The sequence below is a fragment of the Mirounga leonina genome, unplaced genomic scaffold (genome assembly GCF_011800145.1).
Source record: "Mirounga leonina isolate KUSES-001 unplaced genomic scaffold, KU_Mleo_1.0 Mir_418, whole genome shotgun sequence".
In the NCBI taxonomy this organism is placed as follows: Eukaryota; Metazoa; Chordata; class Mammalia; order Carnivora; family Phocidae; genus Mirounga; species Mirounga leonina.
The window spans coordinates 16450945-16477199 of record NW_023270739.1 but is presented as its reverse complement, the minus strand read 5'-3'; the positions used below and the strand labels follow the sequence as shown (position 1 = coordinate 16477199).

General features: G+C 42.5%; 1 protein-coding gene across 2 annotated transcripts in view; it reads right to left on the bottom strand.

The window, feature by feature from the left end:
* The window catches only part of GNPTAB (N-acetylglucosamine-1-phosphate transferase subunits alpha and beta), a 73500-nt gene that overhangs the window by 46990 nt on the left and 255 nt on the right, over positions 1-26255 (bottom strand). For both annotated transcript variants that reach the window (XM_034987729.1, XM_034987730.1), the window contains exon 2: positions 2145-2230. In XM_034987729.1, coding sequence (XP_034843620.1) covers positions 2145-2230 — 86 coding nt within the window. The remainder of the gene's footprint in view (positions 1-2144; positions 2231-26255) is intronic.

Sequence of the window (26255 nt, the reverse complement as noted above, 5' to 3'; positions counted from 1 at the left end):
GGCTAGTCTAGATTGCAACTCAATCACACAGGGCTTTTCCTCAAGACACTCACCACAGAGTCACATGCATTTCAGCACACAGAACATTAAAAAGATGTGTGGTCAAAGTGTCAAGATATGATCAAATTAACGACTTTTACTGCTTCATCATGAACATTTTTAAGTGAAACTAGCTTTTATCTTACCCCTGCAAATATGGGGTAGTGAAGAATACAGTGACTCATGCTAAGATGTGGCAGTTTTACCAGCAATGCTTTTACACCATCAGTGCAAATGTCAACACAGTAAAAAAAGACAAATAACACCCTAGTATTGTCATAAAAAATAGTTCTAATTTCGCAGATCGCTAGAGTCTTTGAAAACTGTTTTTAAGAGATCCTAAGAGGGATCTCTTAAAAATGGTTAAGTGTCTGCCTTTGGCTCAGGTCATGATCTCTGGGTCCTGGGATCAAGCCCTGTGTCAGACTCCCTCTGCCTCTACCCTACCCCCCACCCCCACCCCGCTCATGCTCTCTCTCTCTCAAGTGAATAAATACAATCTTAAAAAAAGAGAGAGAGATCCTAAGAGAAAAGCTTAGAGTTTCCCTACTTCACGAATTATTTGCTTACATGCTATTCTCCCCACTAGACTACACAATTCTTTACCACAAAATTATATCTCAGTGTCTAAAACAGAGGAAGACTCAAAGATTCATTCTTTGTTAAAGGAGTAAAGTCAGGGATGTCATTCACACATAAGGCACGGAAGCAAAGAGTAAAGCTTTACGTCAATCAAAGAATCCCTTAGCCCTTCCTCCCTAAGATGTTCATGACTATAAGAGTGCATACATCCAATCAGCATAGTAATTTAAAAAACTGCTTATTTGATAGAAACCACATAGGCACTCATAAAAAGTGAACAGAGGGACAAGGAAGTGCTTCTAAGCGGGGAGCAAGGGCTCCAGAGCAATTGGTGATGTAGTCTACAAGTCTCAGGAAACTGTCAAGGTGTGCTAACTGACATCAACTATAGTTACTTGTAGTTTCATTAGGCTTTCTGGTTCAGTGGGAACTATCCTCAGGGGGAAACGGACAGTCAGGATGATCAAGGGAGGATTTGGGTTATGGCCTCTGACGTTTAGACTTTTGTGGGGTTAACCACCCTTGTTAGCTGCCCCACATTTGTTCCGGTCACCTACTGCTCCTTGCCCTGTAATGATTCGCTGTGCACCCTTACAATGGAAAAGAGTCAATAAATACTGCATAAAATGAATAAAAGGGAGAAAACTCCATTTATTTTTTAAAGTTAGAATGATGATTACCAGAAGAATCCAAAACAAAAATTCATTAATAATGCTTCCTCTAGATGTGGGGAAATTCAAAATGGAACAGAGAGAGGCATTACTTTTTATTTTTCTGTATTATTTGAACTGTTTTCAACCACAGACATAAACTGGTTTATGATATAAAACAATATAAGTAATAATTAAAATAAAAAAGAGACTGCAGTTCATTTTAGCTGCAGGAAGAAAAGGAGGATGTGGGGAAGGGTTGATTCCACTCTGAGGCCTGTCTTACAAGGGAGGAAAAATATCTCCAAGGAAAAGAAAAGTTGAAGGTGGCATCCAAGGGGGGCTGCACCAAGAAGCTTCTTGGCCTTCAAGAGACAAAGACCCAACCTGTGGGGTTGTTTGCTCCTCCTCACAGTGAGGCAGCAAGATGTGGTGACCACAGGGGTGAGTGGGGAGTCGGTCTGGTGGTTTCAATGGGACTGGGCCTGGTTAACAGAGAGAGGTCAACAGAAGGATATGGGCCAGGGCTTGGAAAAGAGTAATACTGGCCAGGGTAGCCACCCAGGTTCCTCACCCTGCAGGGAGATGGAATTACCTTTACCTCCAGAACTGGGGCGATGATAAAATGAGATCATGTAACTCTGCAAGGCAGGATTACTCTTTGGGAATCAGATTTTAATCAGCTTTTTCAATCATAAAATGTGAGGAGGGACTACAGATTCCTTCAGATAGGAGTGGTCTTGAATAGGTTAAACCGTATCTACACTTGGAAAAATCCCTTCAACTTCAACTGTTGTATTTAAAGCAAGGGCGATCTCATGACTCATCATTTAAGTCCAAATAAGCTACTCTCCGAAACTGATCTCTTCTTACCGATTCTGAAAGGACTTTCCAGCAATATTGTCTCTGTAGGAATCAAACAAAACGTGGTATTGATCCCGGCTCCATTCCAGAACCACCTAGGAAAAAAAGGAAAAAAAAAAAAAAAAAGGAAAAAATGTTTACCCTGCATCAATACTAAGAGTATAGAACTTTCATTTCATTTCAATTTCATTAAGAATCATTAAAGGAACAGGAAAAGAAATCAAAATTCATCCATTCACCCAGTGCCTCCCATATATATATTATACCAAACACTGCTCAGTCCAGATAAAAAAACTACAATAGAAGGACAGTTATACATAAAAGCTACAGTTACTGGCCTGTGGAAGGAGGGGAATCAAAGAGGATTTAAAAGGGTGCAATATGAGAATTAGGTCTTAGAGAATAAGTTCACAAGGTAGGGAGAAAGGGACAGTGCCGCAAGAACATGTTCGAAGGCTGAGAAGCAGCAAGGGTGAGTGGTTTCAGGGCAACAGTGCAGCTGGCTTTGGTGGGAGCACAGCTAGTGAGTGGAGAGAATGGGGCTGGGAAGGGAAGCTGGGTGCTGACTGTTGTGCCCTATGTACCATGGGAAGCAGAGGCACTAAAGGATTTTCAGGCAGCTCCGTGATCCATCCAAACCTCGGGAGATTCTCCTCACAGCACAGAACAAAGCTATAATAGGAGAGACTGACAAGATATGGGGGTGATGGCCTTACTGTCTATGGAGTTTCAGCTGATGACCTTGCTAAATAATTCAGGAGACAATGGAAAGTTCAGATAGGAGCTCCCTCATGTCTGCACCCCAAATCTATAAGCCCACCCACACATGTGCCCCATTTTCTTCTTTACTCCCTTCACCACAGAGGAAGTGTCCCTCCTCCTTGCAAGCACCCCATCTCTGTCCATTTGCTCTGGATCTCATCAACTTGTCTCAAGACTGTTGTCTGTTCTCTCTTTTCCTCTCAATAGGATTATTTCCATCAGCCTATTCCAGTAATCTCAGGAAAACCTTCCCTTCACTCCACACCCTCTGGCAGTTGGTCCCTCTATTCCAAATTCTCTCTTTCAAGGTCAAATATCTTTAGACAGTCCCTTTCTATGCTCTATTTACCCTTCAGCCACTCCAATACCACTTCTGCCCTTACCATGTCAGTGGTCTTACCAAGGGCTCCATGTTGTAGAATCCAGTGACATTTTCCCCATCTCTATCTTACTCAATTGGTAGCAGCTACCCAGTTCCTCCTTACTAAACCACTTCCCTAGCTTTCCTCCCATCACTCCGGTGACTCCTTTTCAGTCTCGTTTGCCAGGTTATCTTCTATCTGACCTTCAAATGTGTCCTTTCATTCAATTCCTCTTCCTGAAATGCTCTCCCTTCCTGCCAAGGCTTCTTTCAGCTTCCTACTGTGCAAACCCTAGGATGTGTGGCCCTGCTACATTCAGATGACCACGGGAGCCACCATCACTTAGCTTTCATTCCAGTCAGCAGAAAGGAGAGATAGGGAATGATATGTCCCTCCATCAAGGAAACTTCTTGGACGGGGCACCTACCACTTCTGTTTTCAGTGGCCAGAACACAGTCACGTGATGACATGTGGCTACAGGGGAGGCCGTGTGGACCCATGTGCCCAGCTATAACTGCTCATTTCTTTGCATGGCATTCAGGTTTTCAATATCTGACCTCTGCCTATCTTGACAATCTTACTTCTTTGCACAGCATTCAGGTTTTCAATATCTGACCTCTGCCTATCTTGACAATCTTACTTCACTGGGGTGCTTCATAAACACCACAAATTAAATAATAATCCGCCCATCACTCAACGTACTGATTTAAAAACTGAGGGTCTAATGTACCTTGTACTGGATTTACAAAGAGAAATAAGGTAAGTTCCCTGACTTGAAGGAACTATAGCCAATGATTAATAGAGAAATTTATTGCTGGCTACAACTGCACTGAAGAAGGAGCACCTCTTTCTATGAAGACAAAGACTTGACTGAAGAAGCAATGTTAGCAGACTGAAAGGATGAACAGGTCTGTTGGTACTAAAGCTGGGGTACAAAGGGTGTGTTAGAGGGATCTGCTACCAGACTTGATGAGGGAGTGAAGAAGGGGAAGAGAAGCGAGGTGATTGCTAGGTTTCCAGTATTTCTAATAGGAGTGACTGAAGAAACAGCGGGGTCACTTAATGACATAGGAGGAACGGTGTAGTAGGGATGCACGCTGGTGGGAGTCCCATTTTAGTCCTGGTAGATTTGAAGCTGTAGATGCATACAACTGGCTGCTCCAACTGGACTGGAAATTCCAAGAGGGGGAATGAGCTTTATGGTAGTATCACACATCACACCATAACCCAGTGGCAGGCATATAGCTATAAAATACCATCTTTGCTAAATATAGAATATATATCTATTTTTAATAACATAATTGTATTGGTTTGGATCAACTTACTGAGCTCAAACAGAAGTGATTCTCCATCAATATCCCTATGTAGCTGCAAAAGGACAACTAGTACATTACTTGTATAAAACAAACCACAAAAAATAAAGCTCAGTATCACTGTTCTTGGCTTGTAGTGCTACCCAGAAGATGAGAAGATATTATCAGAGAGGGCATACTTCACAAATGACTGAGAAATGCTGATGTGCTGTATGTTGACACAACGTGCCTTCCTTCATCAGATAAATTAATCTCACCATCTCCAAACCACTTTGGTGTATTAGAAAGAACACAGCAGCAAAGGGTCCTTATCTATCACATTTAGGAATGTTCTCCTCTCCTATCAGCGAGAGTTCTGCACACTTCAGGGAAGGTAGTAGGAATGCTGGGTTATGATTCAGGGGACACGGGGTTTCATCCCAGCTCTGTCACTTTTATGAGACCTTATGCAAGTTCTCTGGTCTGTTTAGGCTGTTTCTTCCTCTGTTTTACATTTTATGAAGGGGGTCTGACCAACTGTCCTTGAAATCCCTTCCAGCCCTAAGAGTATATGACAGAAGGAGGTGCAGGGCTGTGCGGCTGGCACCATGTCCGGCATGGTTTCTTCCCTGCACCCACATGTCAATGCCACTGGGACACCATGTCTCTTCTCTTCCTGTCTTCAGCCTCCTCTGGGTCTCTTATCCCTTGTCCTAACCCATCAGCATTGAAACATGATCCTCTTCCGTCATAACCATTTCCCTTTTCTGCTTATTTTTTTTTAAATGTTTTATTTATTTATTCATGAGAGTCAGAGAGAGAGAGAGAGGCAGAGGCAGAGGGAGAAGCAGGCTCCCTGCCTAGCAGGGAGCCCGATGTGGGACTCAATCCCAGGACCCTGGGATCATGACCTGAGGCGAAGGCAGACGCTTAACCATCTGAGCCACTCAGGCGCCCTCCCTTTTCTGCTTAATCCCAACTGTGAACTACACCCTATTATGGAAATCTTGCCAAACTCTTTAAGTAAATGAGTAATGTGCTATACCGGGGATCGAAAAGGAACCTTGTAAATCAAATAAAAAATCATCTGAGCACTAGTGTCAGATCATTTTCTTACACTATCAAGGATAGTGTAGAAAAGAGTGGAAATCTGAATGGGCAATTAAGAAATTATTCTGGGGTAAACTATACAAATATAAGCACCTTTCAAACAACAAACAAGCCAAAATAGACCTAAGCTTGCAATCAGATCTTGTTTTCAGCCATTATTAGCAATAAACAAAAGACCAGAGGAAAAGGTTAGAGAAACACTAACTACTATAAAATCAAGTCCCTTTTCATCCACAAAGCCTCTCCATATTCCTCAGCCAACCTGAACACTTCCTCCTCAGAACTTTAACTTTCATCTCTACTGCTTATTTGGAAATCAGTTACTCACGGCCCTCTAATATTTCTTGCCTTGCATCCCTTAGCTTTTTTTTATCATTATTTACCTTCCCCCTCATGGAAACATCCTGTCAGACCAATTAAGTTATAAACTGCTTGAGGGTACAGAACTACTTACAATCTACTTACCATCAACTCATGCCCAGCATGATTCATTATATACCATCTTCTTGTTCATAAACATAAATATTATCTGGTTACGGCAGGAGTAATGTAAGACTGGATTTGGGGGGGTGGAGCGCCTGGGTGGCTCAGTTGGTTAAGCATCTGCCTTTGGGTGCTGGGATTGAGCTGGCATCCTCTGGGCTCCCTGGTCAGCTGGGAATCTGCTTCTTCCTCTTCTTCTGCCCCCCCCCCCCCCCGCTCATGCATGCACTTTCTCGCTCTCCTCCAAATAAATAAATAAAATCTTAAAAAACAAAAGACTGGGTTTGGGGACTTGGGACATGGGACACCTCCAGGCGGAGAACCTCCCAGTTCTTCTATTTAGTAACTGTGGGTACTCAATTTCCTCAACTACGAACTAAGTACAAAATGTATTTCATCAGTTTGTTGTGTTGCTGCAGTAGGACAGTGATTCTCACTTGACATGCATAAATAGAAGGTCTGAGGAAGGCATCAGGCATGTTAGAAGACATGGGTAAACAAAGCATATCTTCCTGAACCATCATTTGTAATGGCAAAATATTTAAAATATTATACTGATAGTAATGCAAAATTTTTATGGAGAAAAACAGAAAACTGATGTGATTTTTATAGACACAATGCTGGCCTTTAAAATTTCCTACTTGCCATTTTGCTCTATCCCCCCACCCCCTCCACACACATACCTCTCTACACTATTCTCTTCAGAGTATTTACTTTTTTCTGCCATCAAAAGTAGTTTGTTGGTAAAATTTAAGACACAATGAACTAAAATAGTATTAAAATACTATATGAGCTCTAAAATACCACATAAGCAATGTATTATTAATAAAGAACTGTAAAAATCATCTAGGGATGCCTGCGTGGCTCAGTCTGTTAAGCGTCTGCCTTTGGCTCAGGTCATGATCCCAGGGTCCTGGGATCGAGTCCTGCGTCAGGCTCCTTGCTCGGCAGGAAGCCTGCTTCTCCCTCTGCTTGTGCTCGCTCTCTCTGAGAAATACGTAAAAATCATCTAAAGGTAATTTATTCTACTAGTTTAAAATATTTATCACTTTTAAGACTCCATTTTAATAATCATGGCATTCAAGGTATTCAGGATCAACTGTTGGTCATTTTTTACAAATTGCAGCCAGCCAGTCTTAATGTGTTGATAACAGAGGAGAAGGGGCACATTCCCACATTCACCAAGAACCATCATGCCCGGTGCTCCTCTCCTCCCCACTGAAGCCCTGCTACAAGGTACTAGCTGTGAGGCAGGCACTTCATGGGTCATTGCCCAAAGAGAAGCCCCAGGCCACACAGCCGTGTGTAATGGGGCTGAGATGTGAATCAGCCTAACTTCAGAGCCCATGTTCCTGTTTAGCTTCGCCCAGGCTCTCTCAGCCTCAGCAGGCTCCCTCCTCTGATGCTTACTTACACAGAGCTCGCTTTGTCAAACATACATTTATAAATGTGGTCATTCAGACAATTCTGAAACTGGTTATGTTTATCATCCTTAATTCAACGACCCAGATCTGTTTCCCTGGCATGTTTATAAATGACCACAGTCCATAATAAATTTGTTTTGCTCCCGGTATTTTTAGAATGTCTAACAGTCCTTTAACTGGCTTGTGCACACAAATACTAAAATTTTTGGATGATAAACTTTTTAAAGTTATAAAACTGGTATGTGCTTTGGTTGAAGATTTTGATAATCCTAGAAAAAGTTCAAATGCATGCCTGTAGAAGAATAACAGTTACTGAGACACAAGCTTCATAATCCTTTGTATCAGAAGAATTCCCCAGTTAAGGAAAAGAGGAAGGTAACTGTCCAGAAGAGAACTGATATACACTGCAATGATCTTAAAATTTACAATCAGAAGGGCGCCTGGGTGGCTCAGTTGGTTAAGCGACTGCCTTCGGCTCAGGTCATGATCCTGGAGTCCCGGGATCGAGTCCCACATCAGGCTCCCTGCTCAGCAGGGAGTCTGCTTCTCCCTCTGACCCTTCTCCCTCTCATGCTCTCTGTCTGTCTCTCATTGTGTCTCTCGCAAATAAATAAAATCTTTAAAAAAAAAAAAAAAAAGATTTACAATCAGAAGACGTGAGCTTCAATCTGACACTTGATCTCAAGGCTGTGAGTTCAAGCTGCCGCGGTGGGCTCCATGCTAGGCATGGAGCCTACATAAAAAAAAAAAAAATCAGATTAAAAAAAAAGAAAAAGAAATGTGACATGGGTACCCTGTATTGTTTTACAGGCTACTGTAAAACTTAGGATGTTCGGGGGCGCCTGGGTGGCTCAGTTGGTTGGGCGACTGCCTTCGGCTCAGGTCATGATCCTGGAGTCCCGGGATCGAGTCCCGATCGGGCTCCCTGCTCGGCGGGGAATCTGCTTCTCCCTCCGACCCTCCCCCCTCTCATGTGCTCTCTCTCATTCTCTCTCTCTCAAATAAATAAATAAAATCTTTAAAAAAAAAACAAAAAAAAAAACTTAGGATGTTCAGGCTTTCCAACCTCAAGGAGTAAGTACCCTAAGTAGCAATGACAGAGCTTTTCACACACTAATAATGATATTCCAAGTTCATAATATTCCCCCCCAAAAAGTTTAAAATATTCCTAGATTACAACATGTTCTTCACAGTCTCTGAAAACAAAATTTATTTTTCATTAAGAGGCATTATAAGAGAGACCAAGATATCTTAAAGATATTCTAAGCTTTATCTTTTCTTGTTGGAACTGAATATAAATGATCTACTAACTCTCCTCTTCCTTGATACCAGTCAGGAAGTCAATCTGCTCATCATCATGCGGGCTGCTATGACAAAATATCACAGACTGGGTAGCTTAGAAACAACAGAAATGTATTTCTCACAATCCTGAAGACTGGGAAGACGAAGATCAAGGCACCAGCAGACGGGGTGTCTGCCGAGAGCCTACTTTGGTTCAGACTGCCCTCTCCTTGTAGTCACCTTGCATGGTAGGAGGGGTGAGGAAGCTCTCTGGGGTCTCTTTCTAAGTGTGTCAATTTGCACCCTCGTGACCTAATTCCCTCCCAAAGGCCCCACCTACTAACACTATTACATTGGAGATAAGGTTTCAACAAATAAATTTTGAGAGGACACAACCATTCAGTCTATAGCATTTCCCAATGCAAAGTGACTAAAATAAGAGATTAACCCATTTCTTATTACGAGTTGAATGGTTATTAAAACTGGGTGATTTCCCCCATTTCATATAAAGGAAATGATCTAAACCCAAGATGCGTGACCACTATTTACTCAAACATTAATTAAAGTCAAAAACACTTTTCTAGACCATTTCTACCTCCTTTACAGAATTAGACACACATCATGTATTTGTTGAACATTTTAAGGAGCACAAAATGGAAATCAGGCCTCGGTCCTCAAGGAGCTGACACCCCTGTTAAGGACTATTTACTAGCATAAAATGATTAAGGAATATTTACTGTTCAGCTTTTAAATGAGTACAGCTTGAAACAGACGACTGACAGGAAAAATAATAGTCAAGGATAGGGTTAATCACGACAGTTTAACAGAATCTCTCTCCTTTTCCCAGGACAGAAAACTGAGATTTTTAAGGAAATAAAGGAGCAGAGAGAAGGAGAGGATTGTTTGCCACAGGGATGGGATGGGAGCAAAATAGTAAAGGAAATCATATTTAAAAGTAGAATTAAGGGCGCCTGGGTGGCTCAGTTGGCTAAGCGACTGCCTTCGGCTCAGGTCATGATCCTGGAGTCCCGGGATCGAGTCCCGCATCGGGCTCCCTGCTCGGCAGGGAGTCTGCTTCTCCCTCAGACCCTCCCCCCCTCATGTGCTCTCTTTCTCATTCTCTCTCTCTCAAATAAATAAATAAAATCTTAAAAAAAAAAAGTAGAATTAAAAACGTTAAACCTTTGACAGTTCATTGTAAAAAAATATCTAAAGGGGAAAAAAAACAAAAAAACAAAACCTCCTGCACCCACACTTAAATAAAAGTAAAAGTAAAAAAAAAAAAAAACCTACCAAAGATTTTTTCAAAATATATTCAAACGGACTTTCTGGGTATACATAGATTTACTTGTTTTACTGGTCAGAGGTTATAGAATCACAGAATTGTATAGGATGGACTTTAAATCCAGGGCTCAACTCTGCAAGCCAATGTCTGAGTCTCTGCTATCAGGTCCTGGCAAACAGTTATTCTACCTATGAGTTTACACCTGCACTGTCAAAATGGTATACGCTAGCCACAAATGGTTATCTAAATTAAGACTAAGTAAAATTAAATAAAAAGCTCAGTACCTTAGTCACACCAGCCACATTTCAAGCACTCACAGGATTAGTGGCTACTGTATGGGGCAGCTCAGAATTACAGAATACTTCCACCACTGCACAAACTTCCACTGGACAGTGTTACGGTTATTCAATTCTTAAAGTTAAGCAAGAGTCACACAAGGAAGCCCCAGTTTTGTGATTTTAGACAAGTCACTTAAACCTAAGTGCCAAATGTAAAATTTAAGTAATACCTTATCCTACAAGGGGTTGTTATAAAAAAAACAAGTGAGCAAATATATATCCATATATTCTGACAACTACAAAGTACAATAGAAAATATAAGATATTAAGACTATGAAAACACACTGAACTTATTTAGCCCCTCAAGGGGCTCACAGTCTGCTGGGGAGACAAATATGAGACAAATAATTACAATATATCATGTGTAAAATATAGCCAAAATATGAATGAAAGTGTAGTTGAACCTGCTAAATATTTCCATTGTAACTATTAAGCCAGGAACCAAAACTAGTCGAATTAAGCTTTCTTTTTTTACTTTATTTTGGCAAAATTTAAATAAAAATTTAATTTAAATAAAAAAGTTTAGTGAAACGAGATAAAGTTTTACAAAATATCTGCCTGTGATACTGCACTCACTCCATCAACAAACGAATTTTATCTCATACTATTTGCTGGTTAAAAACATTTTTTAAATACACCAAGAAGAGATCTCTTTTTATGAGTTGCAAGTGCATAAAAATCATAAATTAGTTGAAAAGTATGTTATAGATTTTTAAATAGCTGCAAGGCCATTTTAAAAAATCACCCCCTTTCCTGAAAGGCAATTAGCATTATGTATCATAGAACCAAACAAAATGTCTTTTGTTCTGGCTAACTCTACTTCTAGATACGAACACGCCAAGGAAATCATCACAGATGTACCCAAAGACCTGCACAATATGCATAAATATGATAATGGCCATTATTACTTACAAAATAAAATCTGAAAAAAGTATCTAATAATTAAACAACAGGTGATCAGGAAAATAAAGTACAAACAAATATTACGAAGCTATTAAAAAAAATCTTATTTTCGGGTGCCTGGGTGGCTCAGATGGTTAAGCGTCTGCCTTCGGCTCAGGTCATGATCCCAAGGTCCTGGGATCGAGCCCCTCATCGGGCTCCCCGCTCAGCAGGAAGCCTGCTTCTCCCTCTCCCACTCCCCCTGCCTGTGTTCCCTCTCTCTCTGTGTCTCTGTCAAATAAATAAAATCTTCAAAAAAGAATGTAATAACAAAAAAAGGAAATAAAAAGTATATAGATTGGGAAGGAAGACGTAAAACTATCTTTGTTGACAGATGACATGACTATGTAGAAAATTCCACAGAATCGACCAAAACAAAACTGAAACTAATAAACAGTTGGTTGCAGGATACAAGGTTGCAGCACACAAAAGTAATATACAAAAGCCAACTGCCTTCTTACACACCAGCAACGAACTATATGACATTCTGGAAAAGGCATAACTATATACAGAGTTTAAAAAAAAAAAATCAACTGGGTGGCTCAGTTGGTTAAGTGTCTGACTCTTAGCTAAGGTCTTGATCTCAGGGTCATGAGTTCAAGCCCCGCATTGGGCTCCACACTGGGCATGGAACCTACTTAATAAAAAAATAAAATAAAATACCCAAAATCATTGACTGCCAGTGGGGAGGGGAGCAAGGACTAGGTGTAGTGGAGGGCAAGGGTATTATCAGAGTAATGAAACTATTTTGGGTGATACTGTAATGGCAGATACATGATCTAACAGTATGCATTTGTCAAAATTCATAGAACTATACAGTACAAAGAATGAATCCTAATCAATATATTCTTGGTTAATAAAAATGTATCAATATTGGTTCATCAATTATAAAAATGTACCACACACTGATGCAAAATGTTAAAAATAAGGGAAAATATGCTGGGAGAGGGGAGTTTTATGAGAAATCTCTGTACTTTCCATGCAGTTTTTTCCATAAACTTAAAGCTGCTCTAAAATAAAATCTATTAAATTTCTATGATAGTTAATTTTATGTGTCAATTTGACTAAGCCAGGGGGGTGTCCAGATATTTGATCAAACATTATTTTGGTTGTGTCATCGAGGGTGTTTCTGGATAAATTAACATTTGAAGGAATAGACTGTGTAAAGCGTTTGTCCTCCTATTGTGGATGGACCTCATTGCATCAGTTGAAGGCCTAAATAAAACAAAAAGGCTGAGTAAGAGAGAACTGCTTCTGACCTGACTGCCTTGAGCTAGAACATCAGTCTTTCCTCCCTTTGGATTCGAAACAAAACATCAGCTCTTCCTGGCTCTCAAGTCTGCCAATTTTAAGACAGGGACTATACTAAGCTCTTCTGTGTTTCAGGCCTTTAGACTTAGATTAGAACTACACCATTGGGGGCGCCTGGGTAGCTCAGTCGTTAAGCGTCTGCCTTCAGCTCAGGTCATGATCTCAGGGTCCTGGGATCGAGCCCCGCATCGGGCTCCCTGCTCTGCGGGAAGCCTGCTTCTCCCTCTCCCCCTCCCCCTGCTTGTGTTCCCCTCTCACTGTGTCTCTCTCTGTCAAATAAATAAATAAAATCTTTAAAAAAAAAAAAAAAAAAGAACTACACCATTGGTTGGGGTGCCTGGGTGGCTCAGTTGGTTAAGTGTCTGCCTTTGGCTCTGGTCATGATCCCAAGGTCCTGGGATTGAGCCCCATGCCAGGCGCCCTGCTCAGTGGGAAGTCTGCTTCTCCCTCTCCCTCTCCATGTGCTCTCTCTCTCAAATAAATAAATAAAATCCTAAAATAATAATAATTTTTAAAAAAGAACTACCCCATTGGCTCTCCTAGGTCTCTAGCCTTGCAGATCTTGGAGACCTGTCAGCCTCCATAATCATGTGAGCCAATTCTATGTAATAAATCTATTTCCATACACACATTGATACACATCCTATTGGTTCTGTTTCTCTGAAGAACCCTAATATAATTATATATGTATATCAACTAAACCTATCTACTTTCTATTAAGGTTAAATTTAGAAAGAAACTGATCACTGCAGGTGACCTTTCTATATTTAGATACTAGGACAATATATGTCTGCACTCAACTTCTTGGTGCCAGGTTCTATTCTAGGGGCTGAGGATACAGCACTGAATAAGGCAGAAAGACTGGATAAGACAGAAAATCTGTTCCCAGAGCTTACTTTTTGGTGGAGCAAGAGAAGACATTAAATATATACACAGACACACATTTTCAGACTAAGTACTATTAAAAAAAGAAGAAAAAGGGGACTATAATAAGGAATGGTCTGCTGAAAGAGGCTACTTTAGGTTGGGTGAAAAGGTGTTACTGAGCTAAGACCTGTAAGACAAGAAGGAGCCCAACACATGATGGTCTGGAGGCAGTGGTCTCTAGGCTGATGGGACTGATAATGCAGAGCTCCTAAGGCAGGAACAAATTTGATGGTTCAGGGAATAAAAAGACAGTGAATACACCAGTTCTAAGTCTAAACCTCAGGTAGGTTTACAAGTATCTGCCTGATTTTTTACGCCTTTACCACTGTCTTAAGAACATGTATAGGCTGGCCCACTGGTCCCAGGAGGATGAAAGACAAGTGTAGCAGAGCCAACCAAATCCCACCCAGATGATCCAACTCCCAAGTGTCCAGCACATCAAGGGAATAAATGTCATTTAAAAAAAGATTTTATTTATTTGAAAAAGAGAGAGAGAGAGTGCACAAGCAAGGGGAGGGGCAGAGAGAGAGGGAGAAGCTGATCGGACACAAGGCTCAATCCCAGGACCCTGGGATCATGACCCGAGCTGAAGGAAGACACTTAACTGACTGAGCCACCCAGGCGCCCAGAATAAATGTAATTTTAAGCCATGGGATTGGCAAATTTTTTTTCTATGAAGGCCCCAAAATAGTAATCATCTGAATGGTCTCTATTTTCTTCAGGACGAATCCAAATTCTTTCATATCCTTCAACAGCCAAGTCCTAAACTGGCTACTACAGGCCTCTCCAGCTTCAATCCCCAGTGTGCTGCAGGCCTTCAGAACTACTTTTGGTCCTGAAAGGTGATAATGCCTCTCAAACCCATGCCTTTACACCTGTGGAATCCTTCCCTATTGGAAAGGGGTGTCTTTATAGCAGCAATGTCCACAATAGCCAAACTGTGGAAAGAGCCAAGATGTCCATCGACAGATGAATGGATAAAGAAGATGTGGTTCATATATACAATGGAGTATTATGCAGCCATCAAAAGGAATGAGATCTTGCCATTTGCAACGATGTGGATGGAACTGGAGGGTATTATGCTGAGTGAAATAAGTCAATCAGAGAAAGACATGTATCATATGACCTCACTGATACGAGGAATTCTTAACCTCAGGAAACAAACTGAGGGTTGCTGGAGTGGTGGGGGGTGGGAGGGATGGGGTGGCTGGGTGATAGACATTGGGGAGGGTATGTCCTATGGTGAGCACTGTGAATTGTGCAAGACTGTTGAATCACAGATCTGTACCTCTGAAACAAATAATGCAATATATGTTAAGAAAAAAAAAAGAAGATAGCAGGAAGGGAAGAAGGAAGGGGGGGAAATCAGAGGGGGAGACGAACCATGAGAGACGATGGACTCTGAAAAACAAACTGAGGGTTCTAGAGGGGAGGGGGGTGGGAGGATGGGTTAGCCTGGTGGTGGGTATTGAGGAGGGCACATTCTGCATGGAGCACTGGGTGTTATACGCAAATAATGAATCATGGAACACTACATCAAAAACTAATGATGTAATGTATGGTGATTAATATAATAAAAAAAAAGAAAAGGGGTGTGTGTGTAGCGGGGGGGGGGGTCCCCTTCCTTCCCTTGGGCCATCTATCCTATCTCCTTCAAGATCAAGTTCAAATGTCACTTACGTCTGAGAAACACCCATGCCTCGTCCTTCAACTTAATTTATCACTATGCATTTTGTCTATGTGCCTGCCCATCTCCCTGTCTAGAGCGAGCTCCTCAAGAGCAGAAAGAAACTGAATCATCTTTGTGTCTCTAGTAGGCAGCAGAGTACCTGGCCCAAAGTAGGCACCTCCGTAAATCTCTGTTGAATAAACAACTTCTGAAAATTTGGTAAGGAAGTTTTATCCAATTTGGAATTAATCAGAGATAGAAATGAAGCTAATGGGGGTGCCTGTGTGGCTCAGTTGGTTAAGCATCTGCCTTCAGCTCAGGTCATGATCTCAGGGTCCTGGGAACCAGCCCCACATAGGGCACTCTGCTCAGCAGGGAGTATGCTTCTCCCTCTCAATCTCCCTCTGTGCTTGCTCTCTCTCTCTCTCAAATAAATAAAATCTTAAAAAAAAGAAAGAAAGAAATGAAGTTAATGGCATGAGGTAGTGAAGGGGGAATAAAAGGCATACTGGGGGTGGGGAGATAAACTAGAACCTAAAAGAAGAAACAATTTTAGGAAGCAATTTTAAAGTGGGCAATATGGTTTTTAGTCTGACGCTAGAATGCAATAGGCTCTCCCTGCACAAGTGTGACTTAGTCTGTAACATTTTTCAAAGATCATTTTTTTCCCCTGCTTAATTTAGTGCAAGTATGAATCACACACAGGCTGACTAATCATCTGCTAAAGACACTGCATGTGGATCACAAGACTGGAACAATCAATCTAAAGGACAGTAAGAGATACTACAAGATATACTGTGAACACGCAGAACTTATTACAGCTACACTTGTTACATTTTAGAAGGAACTAGAATAACATACATTATTGTAAAGCACAGCCTGTATTAAATTAATGCACTTACTGCCTCTGTTTTCCTATCAACATAATAAATAAAGCACACTCAGGTAAAGAAATCATTGTGAACCTTTCAGCTCTGTCTTTAAGGAAAGATTAATGTACTTTTCAATGTGACCTTGGGCACCAGACCAGAAGGTTGGTCTTCTCCGGCTGCTCTCTTCACTGAGCATCCTGGCCAAGGGAAGAACAGTCCTGGGACGGGACATGTGGCATTTATTTAGCATTTACTGAACACCTTGCACCAGGCACTATGCAAGGTGCCTTGCATACATTAGACATGTCATTTAAACCATCTTTCCTCACTAAGGCTCAATCACAATCAATGTATAAAAATAATTTTTTGTATGTATTCACTCAACAAAGCACTTACTCATTCACTTAACACCTATAGTTAGTATCTGGCAGAGCAAATGAACTTGTCCATCTTGCTCACTTTTATATCCCAAGATGTCAACAGAGTGTCTGGCACATAATGGAACATAAAGACCAGATGACTTTGCCTCCTAAATCTCTCAAATCTATCCACTTCTCCTAACATACCCTTCTACCAGCCTAGTCCAAGGCTCCTGATTAAGTGCCTGCAGCCATTCTTGCTCGCCCTCTAACTCAGGTGTTTCCACTTTGGCACTATTGACCTTTAATACCTGAGAACACGTTGTGGGGGCTGTCCTGTGCACCACAGAAAGTTCATCAGCATCCCTGGCCTCCACTCACTAAAAGACAGTATATAGTAACCTTGAATGGCATCCCATTGTTCTCAGAACACCCAAATCCTGAACACCTAATCTACCAAGTGCTGGGAAGTGGGTACCACCAATTGCACTAGTCTCCCCTAGATCCTCACTTTCTCTTGCTCTCCAGCCTCCAGCCACATGGGCCTGTGTTCACCTTCTCAAATGTACCCCAACTTCAAGACCTTCATGCTGGTTCCAGAGTCTGAGCACTACTGCTATTTGGGGCTGGATAATCTTTGCTGTGGGGCCTGTCCTGTGCATATGTTTAGCAGAATCTCTGGCCTCCACCCACTAAAGGCCAGTAGCACCAACCCCACCTCGTGCCCCAGGTATGACAACCTAAAATATCTCCAGACATTGCCAAATGCCTCTGGGGGCAAAATCGCCCCTGGTTGAGAACCAATGGCCTAGAGAGCACACTTGCCCTGCTCTGCCCTCTGCCTCAGCAATTCTGACCCTTCAAAGTTGAGCTCCACTTAAAGCAAGAAAGCCTCTCCCGACCCAGGCACCCGAGAGGACACTGCTGGTCTCTCCCACAACACCCTCTCCTTCTTTGTAGCATTTCTCACAACTGTCATTAAGAAGCATTTAATGTCTGACTGTACAACCAGAATATAAACTCCTCGTCTGCAGGAGCAGCCTGCTTTGCTCTCTGCTCTATGCTCGGGGGCCTAGCACTGTGCTCAACCAAAGAATGTGCTGTCAGAAGAATGATTCTGGTGTTCTGCTGGGCGCAGGGACCTCAAGATAAGAAAGGCAATGTCTTTGTGCTCAAGATGCTGAGTACAGAAATGGCACATAGGTTTCGTCTCCTGGGCAAACTCAATTAACTGCACCAAGAAAACATGCATGTAGAAATGTCTCTCCTGAGGCACCAAAAAAACAGATGTCACAGTCCAAAGTGAAGAGTTGAAACAAGAGGCAAAGTTTCCTCAGGAGATGGTTGAAAACTCATCCAAATCATGGTAGAAAGGTCCAGGGGAGGGTTTAGGAAACTGCTGGCATTCTGTAAATCCACTTGATCTCATCGAAAGGGGGAAGGTGGAGATCTTTTTCCATTCTCCTCAAGCCAGGGAAAGGGCTCAGTGGGACCACCAAGACAGCCCACTACAGGTCCGTGCAGGTGGGTGGATGCCACATCTGTCTCAACCCAAGAAACAGATGGGCAGGCTGGCTAACTGCTCTGAGGACAAAAGAGAGGTTGCTGCTACGCTGGAATCAGCCCACGCTACCCCACTTTGAGTTGACAGGGTTCCGGATACACTACCCCAAAATAACAGCACCTTGGCTTATTGAATATTTCAAGCTGAAGAAATCTGAGAAACAGCAGGTGCAGGAAGAATTTTCTGACCCTCCCCTGAAGCAGGTAATCAGACTCTCTGTGAGAGGTGCCCTCCCTACACCAGGAGGAAAGGAGCATCCTTATCTCCAAAGAACAAGTATTGCCGAAAGGAATCTGAATGAACAGGACTTGTGTTTCCCCAGCTTACTACACTTAGCTCATTCTCTTTCTTATCCTATTACAATTTTCCCAAACTCTCCACTCTTCATTATACCTTCAATAAAAATACTCAGGTTTAACTACTTTTCTGGGTTTTTATTTCCTTATGTAGGCTCCCACATCATGTAAAACTTGTATTAAATAAATATGTATGCTTTTCTCTTATCAATCTGTCTTTTGTTAAAGGGGCCTTAGCCAAGAACTTAGAAGAGTAGAAGAAAAAGATAAACTTCCTCTCTTACAAAGCAAAGCACGTCAGTCTCCCATGCACCAGATGTGTGCCACGCACAAGAGAATACCTGCAGAGGGTCATCTTAGATCGGGTCCAGGGCCCCCCAAAAGAAAACCAAAGAGACTGAGATGAGAGGCTCACAGTACTATCAGATTCCTAGGGACCAAGGAAGGAGCAAGCAACCAGACTAAACGAAGAGGCATTTGCTCTCACCAGAGTTAAAGCAAGTCATGGCGCTCAGGTTGTGGTCTCTGAGGGAGGCCCTTTGAAAGCACTCAAGACAGAACAAGCTTTGAGACCTGCAAATTCCAGAAAGCTCCACACCTGTTTTTGGAAGGACTTTCCTGCCCTAACTTCCTTTCCCTCTTCTAGGTGCTCCAACCTCCTAGGGTGCTGGCCCCTAGAAAGGGCCAGAAACAGGCTATGGAGGTGAAGGAGAAGCATCAGATGAAGAAAGAGAAAAGTAGCCCACTGTGCCCAACCTTCCTTCCTCAATTGCAGGCTTTCTGCCTAGGGCAGGCCTGAACAGGCCTTACCTCAGACGCTTCAAATTCAACAGGCTTGAAGTTGCTGAAATGACATTATGTTTCATAATTTGAAGTGACCACAAGACTCTCTATCACCAGGACGCCTGGGTGGCTCAGTTGTTAAGCATCTGCCTCCAGCTCGGGTCATGATCCCAGAGTCCTGGGATTAAGTCCCACATCGGGCTCCTTGCTCAGTAGGGAGCCTGCTTCTCCCTCTGCCTGCCGCTCCCCCCTGTTTGTGCTCTCTCTCTCTCTCTGACAAATAAATAAATAAAATCTTAAAAAAAAAAAGACTTTTTATTACCTAGGAGTGACAAGAGAAGGCTTAGGCCCACCTGAATTTTCACCCAAAGGCAGAGGTAGAACTAACCCTACAAGTTGATACAAAGGGCCAGTGGGAGATAAAGACACTTGCTACACACCAGTTGTGCTTATTCAACATGAGAACTGCTGCACATCCCACCAATTGTGCTTACTGAACATGACACTTACAGCCATGATCTACCCAGCACCACTTACCTACTCTTTCCTAATAGAACTCCACACCCACATAACACAAATGTTCAGGAGACAGGCCCTAAGTTCAGGAATGGATCAGACTGGTCCAAAAGCAACCTCTTCCTCCTTCCAAGGGGTGTTTTTAGGAATGCCTCTATGATCCAATTCCAGGAAAGGCTTGCTGAGGTCTTGGGTCAAGTTCTTCCTCCATTTTCTGGGAGAGCTCTCAGGAGCTAGAGGAATCCCACACTGTTAAAGAATTATTCTGAAGCTATGTTGGGGTGCAGTGAAGAAAAAGCACCATGATGAATGAGTGCTGCTATCTGTCAAAGGGAGGCAGAGTGGTAAGGTGTGCACTGTAGGCAGGTAGAAGGAAGTGCGGAATTAGATCTTGTCATTAAAGCAGCTGGAGACGGCGGAGTCACAAACGTCTGGATGGGGGTCTGAAACGTGACATCCCCCATAAGAGGAAATGGCCAAGGAGCAAAGCCTGGGGAATCTCAACATTCAAGACTGAGAGAGAACAGTGGGTGGGCAAGGAGAACAGGGAGGGTAGTCTCCGTGAAGAATGAGGGAGTGAGAATATCCAAACCAGGTGTGCCAGGTGCTGCAAGAAGGTTAAGTTTTTTCTCTCACAACACGCTAAATTGCATTAACAAAATGAACAATATTTAGACCTCATTGCTAAAACTGTAACTATCAAATCACCATATTAAAGGTACATAATGAATCGTTGCTGAAAGATATAAGGGCACATGAACTGCATATTAGCACGGCCAACAACAACAACAACAAAAAATACACCCAACTAAGAATACAGGTTTCACAGACAGAATAATTAATAAGACATCCAAAATGGAAATAACTTTTACATCCTTTAGAAGAAGGTAAAGGGCTAACAGCTATCACAGTCACAATGCCAACAGTAAGGCCCAGGAAAGGAAATGGGTTTTGGCTCGAGGCACTGTGTAGACCATGTGCTGCTCTGGCCCTTCTCTTGATAACAGTCTCGTGATTGCCCTCTGGGGAACCCCCGTCAGTCCCTGTGGCTGAGACTGACAGCACCACCCACAACCCTAGCTCTGGGGACGGTACAGGCAGTTAACGAGGGCACAGCAAGGGCACTCGTTCCATGGCTGGGCAGGCCACCCTCGGTCTAGCTGGCACTAAGGAGAAAGAAACTCAACTGACAGACTAGAAGCTGCCAGGGCTGGCTGCAATCTCCTCCCATACGGGTAGCACCTGCCTGGGTACTAAACCAACAGAGCTGGAGACTAGGGACAAAAAGAGATTCCTGATGTCATCATTTGAGCACCCTATCCAACCCTGGGAGAAGCTTCACCCTGTTTTTCAACAATATGAGTCAAAAAACTACCTTTTTCTTAAGGCAGGTCTGAGTTGGGTTCTGTCACTCTGTCACTGTCACATCAACAAAGTGCTGATAGTACCAGTTCAAACCGCTAACAGTTCAAAAGCAAACAGTTCCTGCCTCCTTGTAAAAATCCCCACGTCCTCTAGGATGTTTCAACCCATAATTTTCTTCCTTTCCTCTGACTTTCTAAGCAATTACTGTGTACCCATTCAATTACTTACTTCCTTGTACTGTTACTCATATCTAGAGCATGGCCTCACCTCAACTAGACAAACATGGCCAAAGAGGAGCTGTAATTCTTTGTATACCTGCTAACACCTTTTTCACCATACAAAGTACAGTCAGACCAATGGTGTCTGAGAAATCAAAGGTAGCTAGAGATGGGTCTGCTTCAGGGTAGAAATCTTAACTTTTTTTTGGAAATGAAGGGATGTTTATTAAGATCACCCAATTAACTGATGCATTCACCCATCCATATCAAGCATTTATTTGGCACCAACTGGGTACCAAGCACTTCCTAGGTGCTAAGAATACAGCAGGTACTAAGACAAGGTCCCTGCTTTGACAGTTAGCAGGGCTGTGTATCTTTCCCAAACCCCACAAAAGAAAGAGACCATTTAAAAAGGCTGTGTGGCCACTGGCATTTTCTCTCTAGTGCAAATGACATTACATTATAGTTCATGCTTTCTCATATGAAGCACTCAATAAATGTATATTCACAGAACATTAAAGCTAAAATGAGGGTCTTAGAAATCTTGACTTTTTAAAACATTATTATTTTTTTTTAAAGATTTTATTTATTTATTAGAGAGAGAATGAGAGAGAGAGCATGAGGGGGGGAGGGTCTGAGGGAGAAGCAGACTCCCCGCCGAGCAGGGAGCCCGATGTGGGACTCGATCCCGGGACTCCAGAATCATGACCTGAGCCGAAGGCAGTCGCTTAACCGACTGAGCCACCCAGGCGCCCCAAAACATTATTTTTAATTAATGAAAGCCTTCCTCACCCCTGAAAGAAATCTACACGAGATAAGATAACAGATAAGGGTGGCTGCCCCAAACCAGGAGGCAGCTGGGAATATAACACAGCATGGAAAGCATGGAAGGTCACAGTTTACGCTGGAACTAGAACCAGGCCAGAGGCTGTCTCCCAGTTCTCAGGCCAGATCCCTTGGACTCCACCTATTTGTTGCCTTTGACAAAGAACACACTCAAAATATATGTTTAATGAGTGAACTAATCAAATACAAACACGGTAGTTACCGTGTATTTCTTTTTTCAAATTGAGCCAGGATGAGAAACTGGCTGAGCATGACTTTGACTGGATCCAGTTTTCAACCTTCTTTTTCACAGAACAGTAACATCTCATTAATCCAAAATGGCAGAAGGCAGGCAAGCAAAAGGGAGTAGGGAGGCCAGGGGAAAGTTACTACCCAGTATGGGTAGATTCTACCTAAATCTGCTTCCTCATGGAAGTTAATTTTGGCGTACTTATTTGTTTCCATACATGCAGATACACTCATATACACCCAGCTGTGATTTACAATCCTCTGTTCGCAATCCTGAAATCCAGAAAGTTCTCAACACTGAAGACCTTTTTGTACCTTATTTGGCAACAAAACCTGACCACCTGAACTCATTTGGTGGCAAAACTTGGCCTACAACTGACTGGAAACTATTTATAGTATTTATTTTCCTGAGTAAGAATACTCCTATGTTTCACTGTAAAAGATACTGATGTTAAAATTATAAGGTTAATTCAGTAGAATTTTCAGATAAGGGATGGTGGATTTGTATATAAATGGTTCAACTAAATAATGATAGCCCTGAAGTAATAAAATTTTACTCCAAAAACACATGTTTTAAAGTCTACAAAATATCAACAGAGGACAAATATTTAAAGTCAGAAGCTTCTGAGCTAAAAATGATCTTAGGAGCATAGTGATCTAGTGCCCTGATTTGCAGATGTGGGGACTTAGGCTCCCAGAGGTCACAGGATTTATCCAATCAACTAGTTTACATTAGATAAGCTCCTACCTGCTTCTCTCACCCCAACGCGGTATACTTGGGTGGCTATTAGTACCCATCCTGAGGGCTCTCCCTGTGGTTTGGATCCAGCTCTGCTTTTGTTCTATCAGAGTTCCCCAGAGTTCTCCAGAAACTACCTGGCTCAACTTTAAGGGAAATTTTTAAAAATACTATGTGTTAATACTTCCCTCCCTCAATTATATTTTTCTTCCTCAAAATTTGGATAAGTGTACCAAGGGCTTATCAAAAGGCAGCAGCCAATACCACTTATACTGAGAGGGGGGAAAATTATTAATGAATTCACAGTTAACAAGGACCTTCTTAGTCCTTTTATGCACTGCAATTAGTGAAGTTATTAACAAGTTGGTAACATTAACTGTATGATGGGAGTATTCTACTTGAAGGGTTTATTTCAGAATAAGGACTAAGGGCATAAAATAGTTGATGATAATACAGTAGCAGTACCTACTACCATTTAATGAAAGTCTGTTATGTGCCAGGAGCCTCGAATGGTGCCTTGTAGAAGAGGTCTTATTTAATCCTATCAACCCTGCCACGAAGTTGTTCTTATCTCCATTTCAAAGACAAGGAAGCTGGAGTTCAAAAGGGTTAAGTATCTTTTCCAAAATCATACAAAGGGCAGACCAGACTGTGTTGAGAGACCGTGAAGAGATGTGCTTAAGAGCAGTACAGCTCTGGAACCACACAGTGCTGGCTGAAAGCCCAGCTCTGCTATGAGCTAGCTGGATTAATCTGTGCAAATGCTTCAGTTTCATCACATACAAAACTCGTATAATAACAGTGCCCATCTCGCAGGGGTGCTGTCATGAAGATTAAATGAGTTAATATAGGACGCCTGGATGGCTCAGTTGGTTAAGCGTCTGCCTTCGGCTCAGGTCATGATCCCAGCGTCCTGGGATCAAGTCCCGCGTTGGGCTCCCTGCTCAGTGGGGAGCCTGCTTCTCCCTCTGCCTGCCGCTCCCCCAGCTTGTGCACGCTCTCTCTCTGACAAATAAATAAATAAAAATCTTTAAATAAAAATTTAAAAATAAATGAAATAAAAGAGTTAATATATGTAAAGCAGTTAAGGCAGTGCCTAGTATCTGGCTAGCCCTATATATTAGCTATTATCATTAATACTGGCACCAGCATTCAAACCCTGATCTGCCTAATCCCATGGCTCCTCTCTTCCACTGTGCTGCAGGAATTGTACTACGGGGGTGGCTGGCTGCCTCAGTCAGTAGACCGTGCGACTCTCAGATCTCCAGGTCATCAGTTCAAGCCCCACGTTGGGAGTGGAGCCTATTTAAAAGAAAAAGAAAAAAGAAAGAAAGAAATTGTACTACAGGCAATATATTAGTGGCACTGAGCCAGCTGTCTCCACCTCCCATGCCATGTGTTGACATTCTTCATCTATTATTTCTTTTGTCTGTTCCAAACTTTAAGATTTGTGGCCCAATGTCTTTCTTTTGGTAAATAAATAACCAGGCATGGAATATATAAAATGAAAAATTCTAGCAACTGATACCTTTCAGTCACCTTCACACTGCCGAGGTGTTAGTACACAGCTAAATTAAATTTACTCAGGGCCAAAAAAATCTTCTATCAAGACACTTAACTGTGCATAGATCTATTCACTGTATTAAACTGCAGTACATGAAACAAAGAATAGCAGCGGTATAATATTAGGTACATATTCCACGCTTACTTGTCTGGGGCACTTTCTCACCCTGACGTATAAGACTTATTTTCATTTGCCTCTAAAACAAGAACTATTAAAAGTGGAAAGCAAGCCACATAATTCATTCACTCATTAAACAAATATTTAGATGGCCTATGCTGGCAATATCTGGCACAGTGCTTGGGTCAGGATTACAGTAGTTAAACAGACAGCACCCTCTCTTGTGAAGCTTACAATTCAGCATGGGTACAGACTTTAAGCAAATGTATACTGTGGCATTTCTAAAAACCATTCTCTTAATTTTAAAACCTTCTGCAACCTCCTACCAAAAAAAAAAAAAAAAGGGAAATATTAAAACAAGGAAACAGATGTCTAACAATTTGAAAACACAACTTTTCTCCAAGTTGCTATACTTGTTTTTAAATGTGTACTCTAAAATCATATACTATCCAACCTAAACCAAAGGGCTGTTTCATTCAAGAAAATGTTTAATCTACTACCCAGAGAGGCAAAAAATCTATCAAACCTGGGTGTCTCCACCTCCCCAAACCTGTTGTGTGGACCCTCTAAAGAGTTTACAGAGTCTAACCAAACTACTTTATTGCACATTAATTAAGAGCAGATCAAGAAAGGCCGGACTTGTATGATCCAGAGTCTAAATTATTAGCATAGCCCATGACGCAAGGGCTTGTACCGGCTCCCAAGAGGTTGGGTGCTGGAGTCCAAGACAAGGCTTCCTGGTCAGATGAAGGGGCCCTAGCCTCAGCTGATCTCGAGATAGGGAAGAATGTCTGGAGCTGCCAACAGATCTCTCACATTCGTGTGTGCACATCTCCCAGTAGAGCCTCTGCAGGATAACTGGTGTTGAACCCAATAACAGAGCCAAAGTGCAAAAAAAAAAAAAAAAATCCCTTTCACAAGTAAGTCTTTAAATTGGGGCCAGTACCTTGTCCTCACTGCAAATTCACGTACAAAGAAACACACACCCCTTGGAGAAAGTTTTGACATCCGGAAAGAAACGAGATGATGATGACAAAGCGCCTTTGTCAAAAGCGAAAAGATTAGGAGGGTGACAACAGGAGGAAACCTATAGGAGGGGCAACGAACGAGAATTTTGGAGAATTTAGGAAGGGGAAAAGACACCGACTCTGGGTCCCGCGAGGGGGCTTCGTGGAGGAAAACAGGCCTGAGGGAGAAAATCAAATGACCTGGGGAGCCCGAAGAAAGCACCTGGAGGCAAAGGGAACCCGCAGAACCAGCGCCTACCCTCAAACCGTCGGGAGGACGCGATCTGGATCCCAGATGCGAGACCGGAGCTCGGGGAGATCTGAGTTCTAGGAGCCTCCGGGGGGGGAGGCAGCCTCTGGGACGTGTCCCCGGAGCTGCAGCGAGGATGGGGAGGCAAGAGGCAAGCACGCCTGGGCTCGGCGAGGGCAGGGGCTCGGGGCGCCGCGGGGCTCGGCGAGG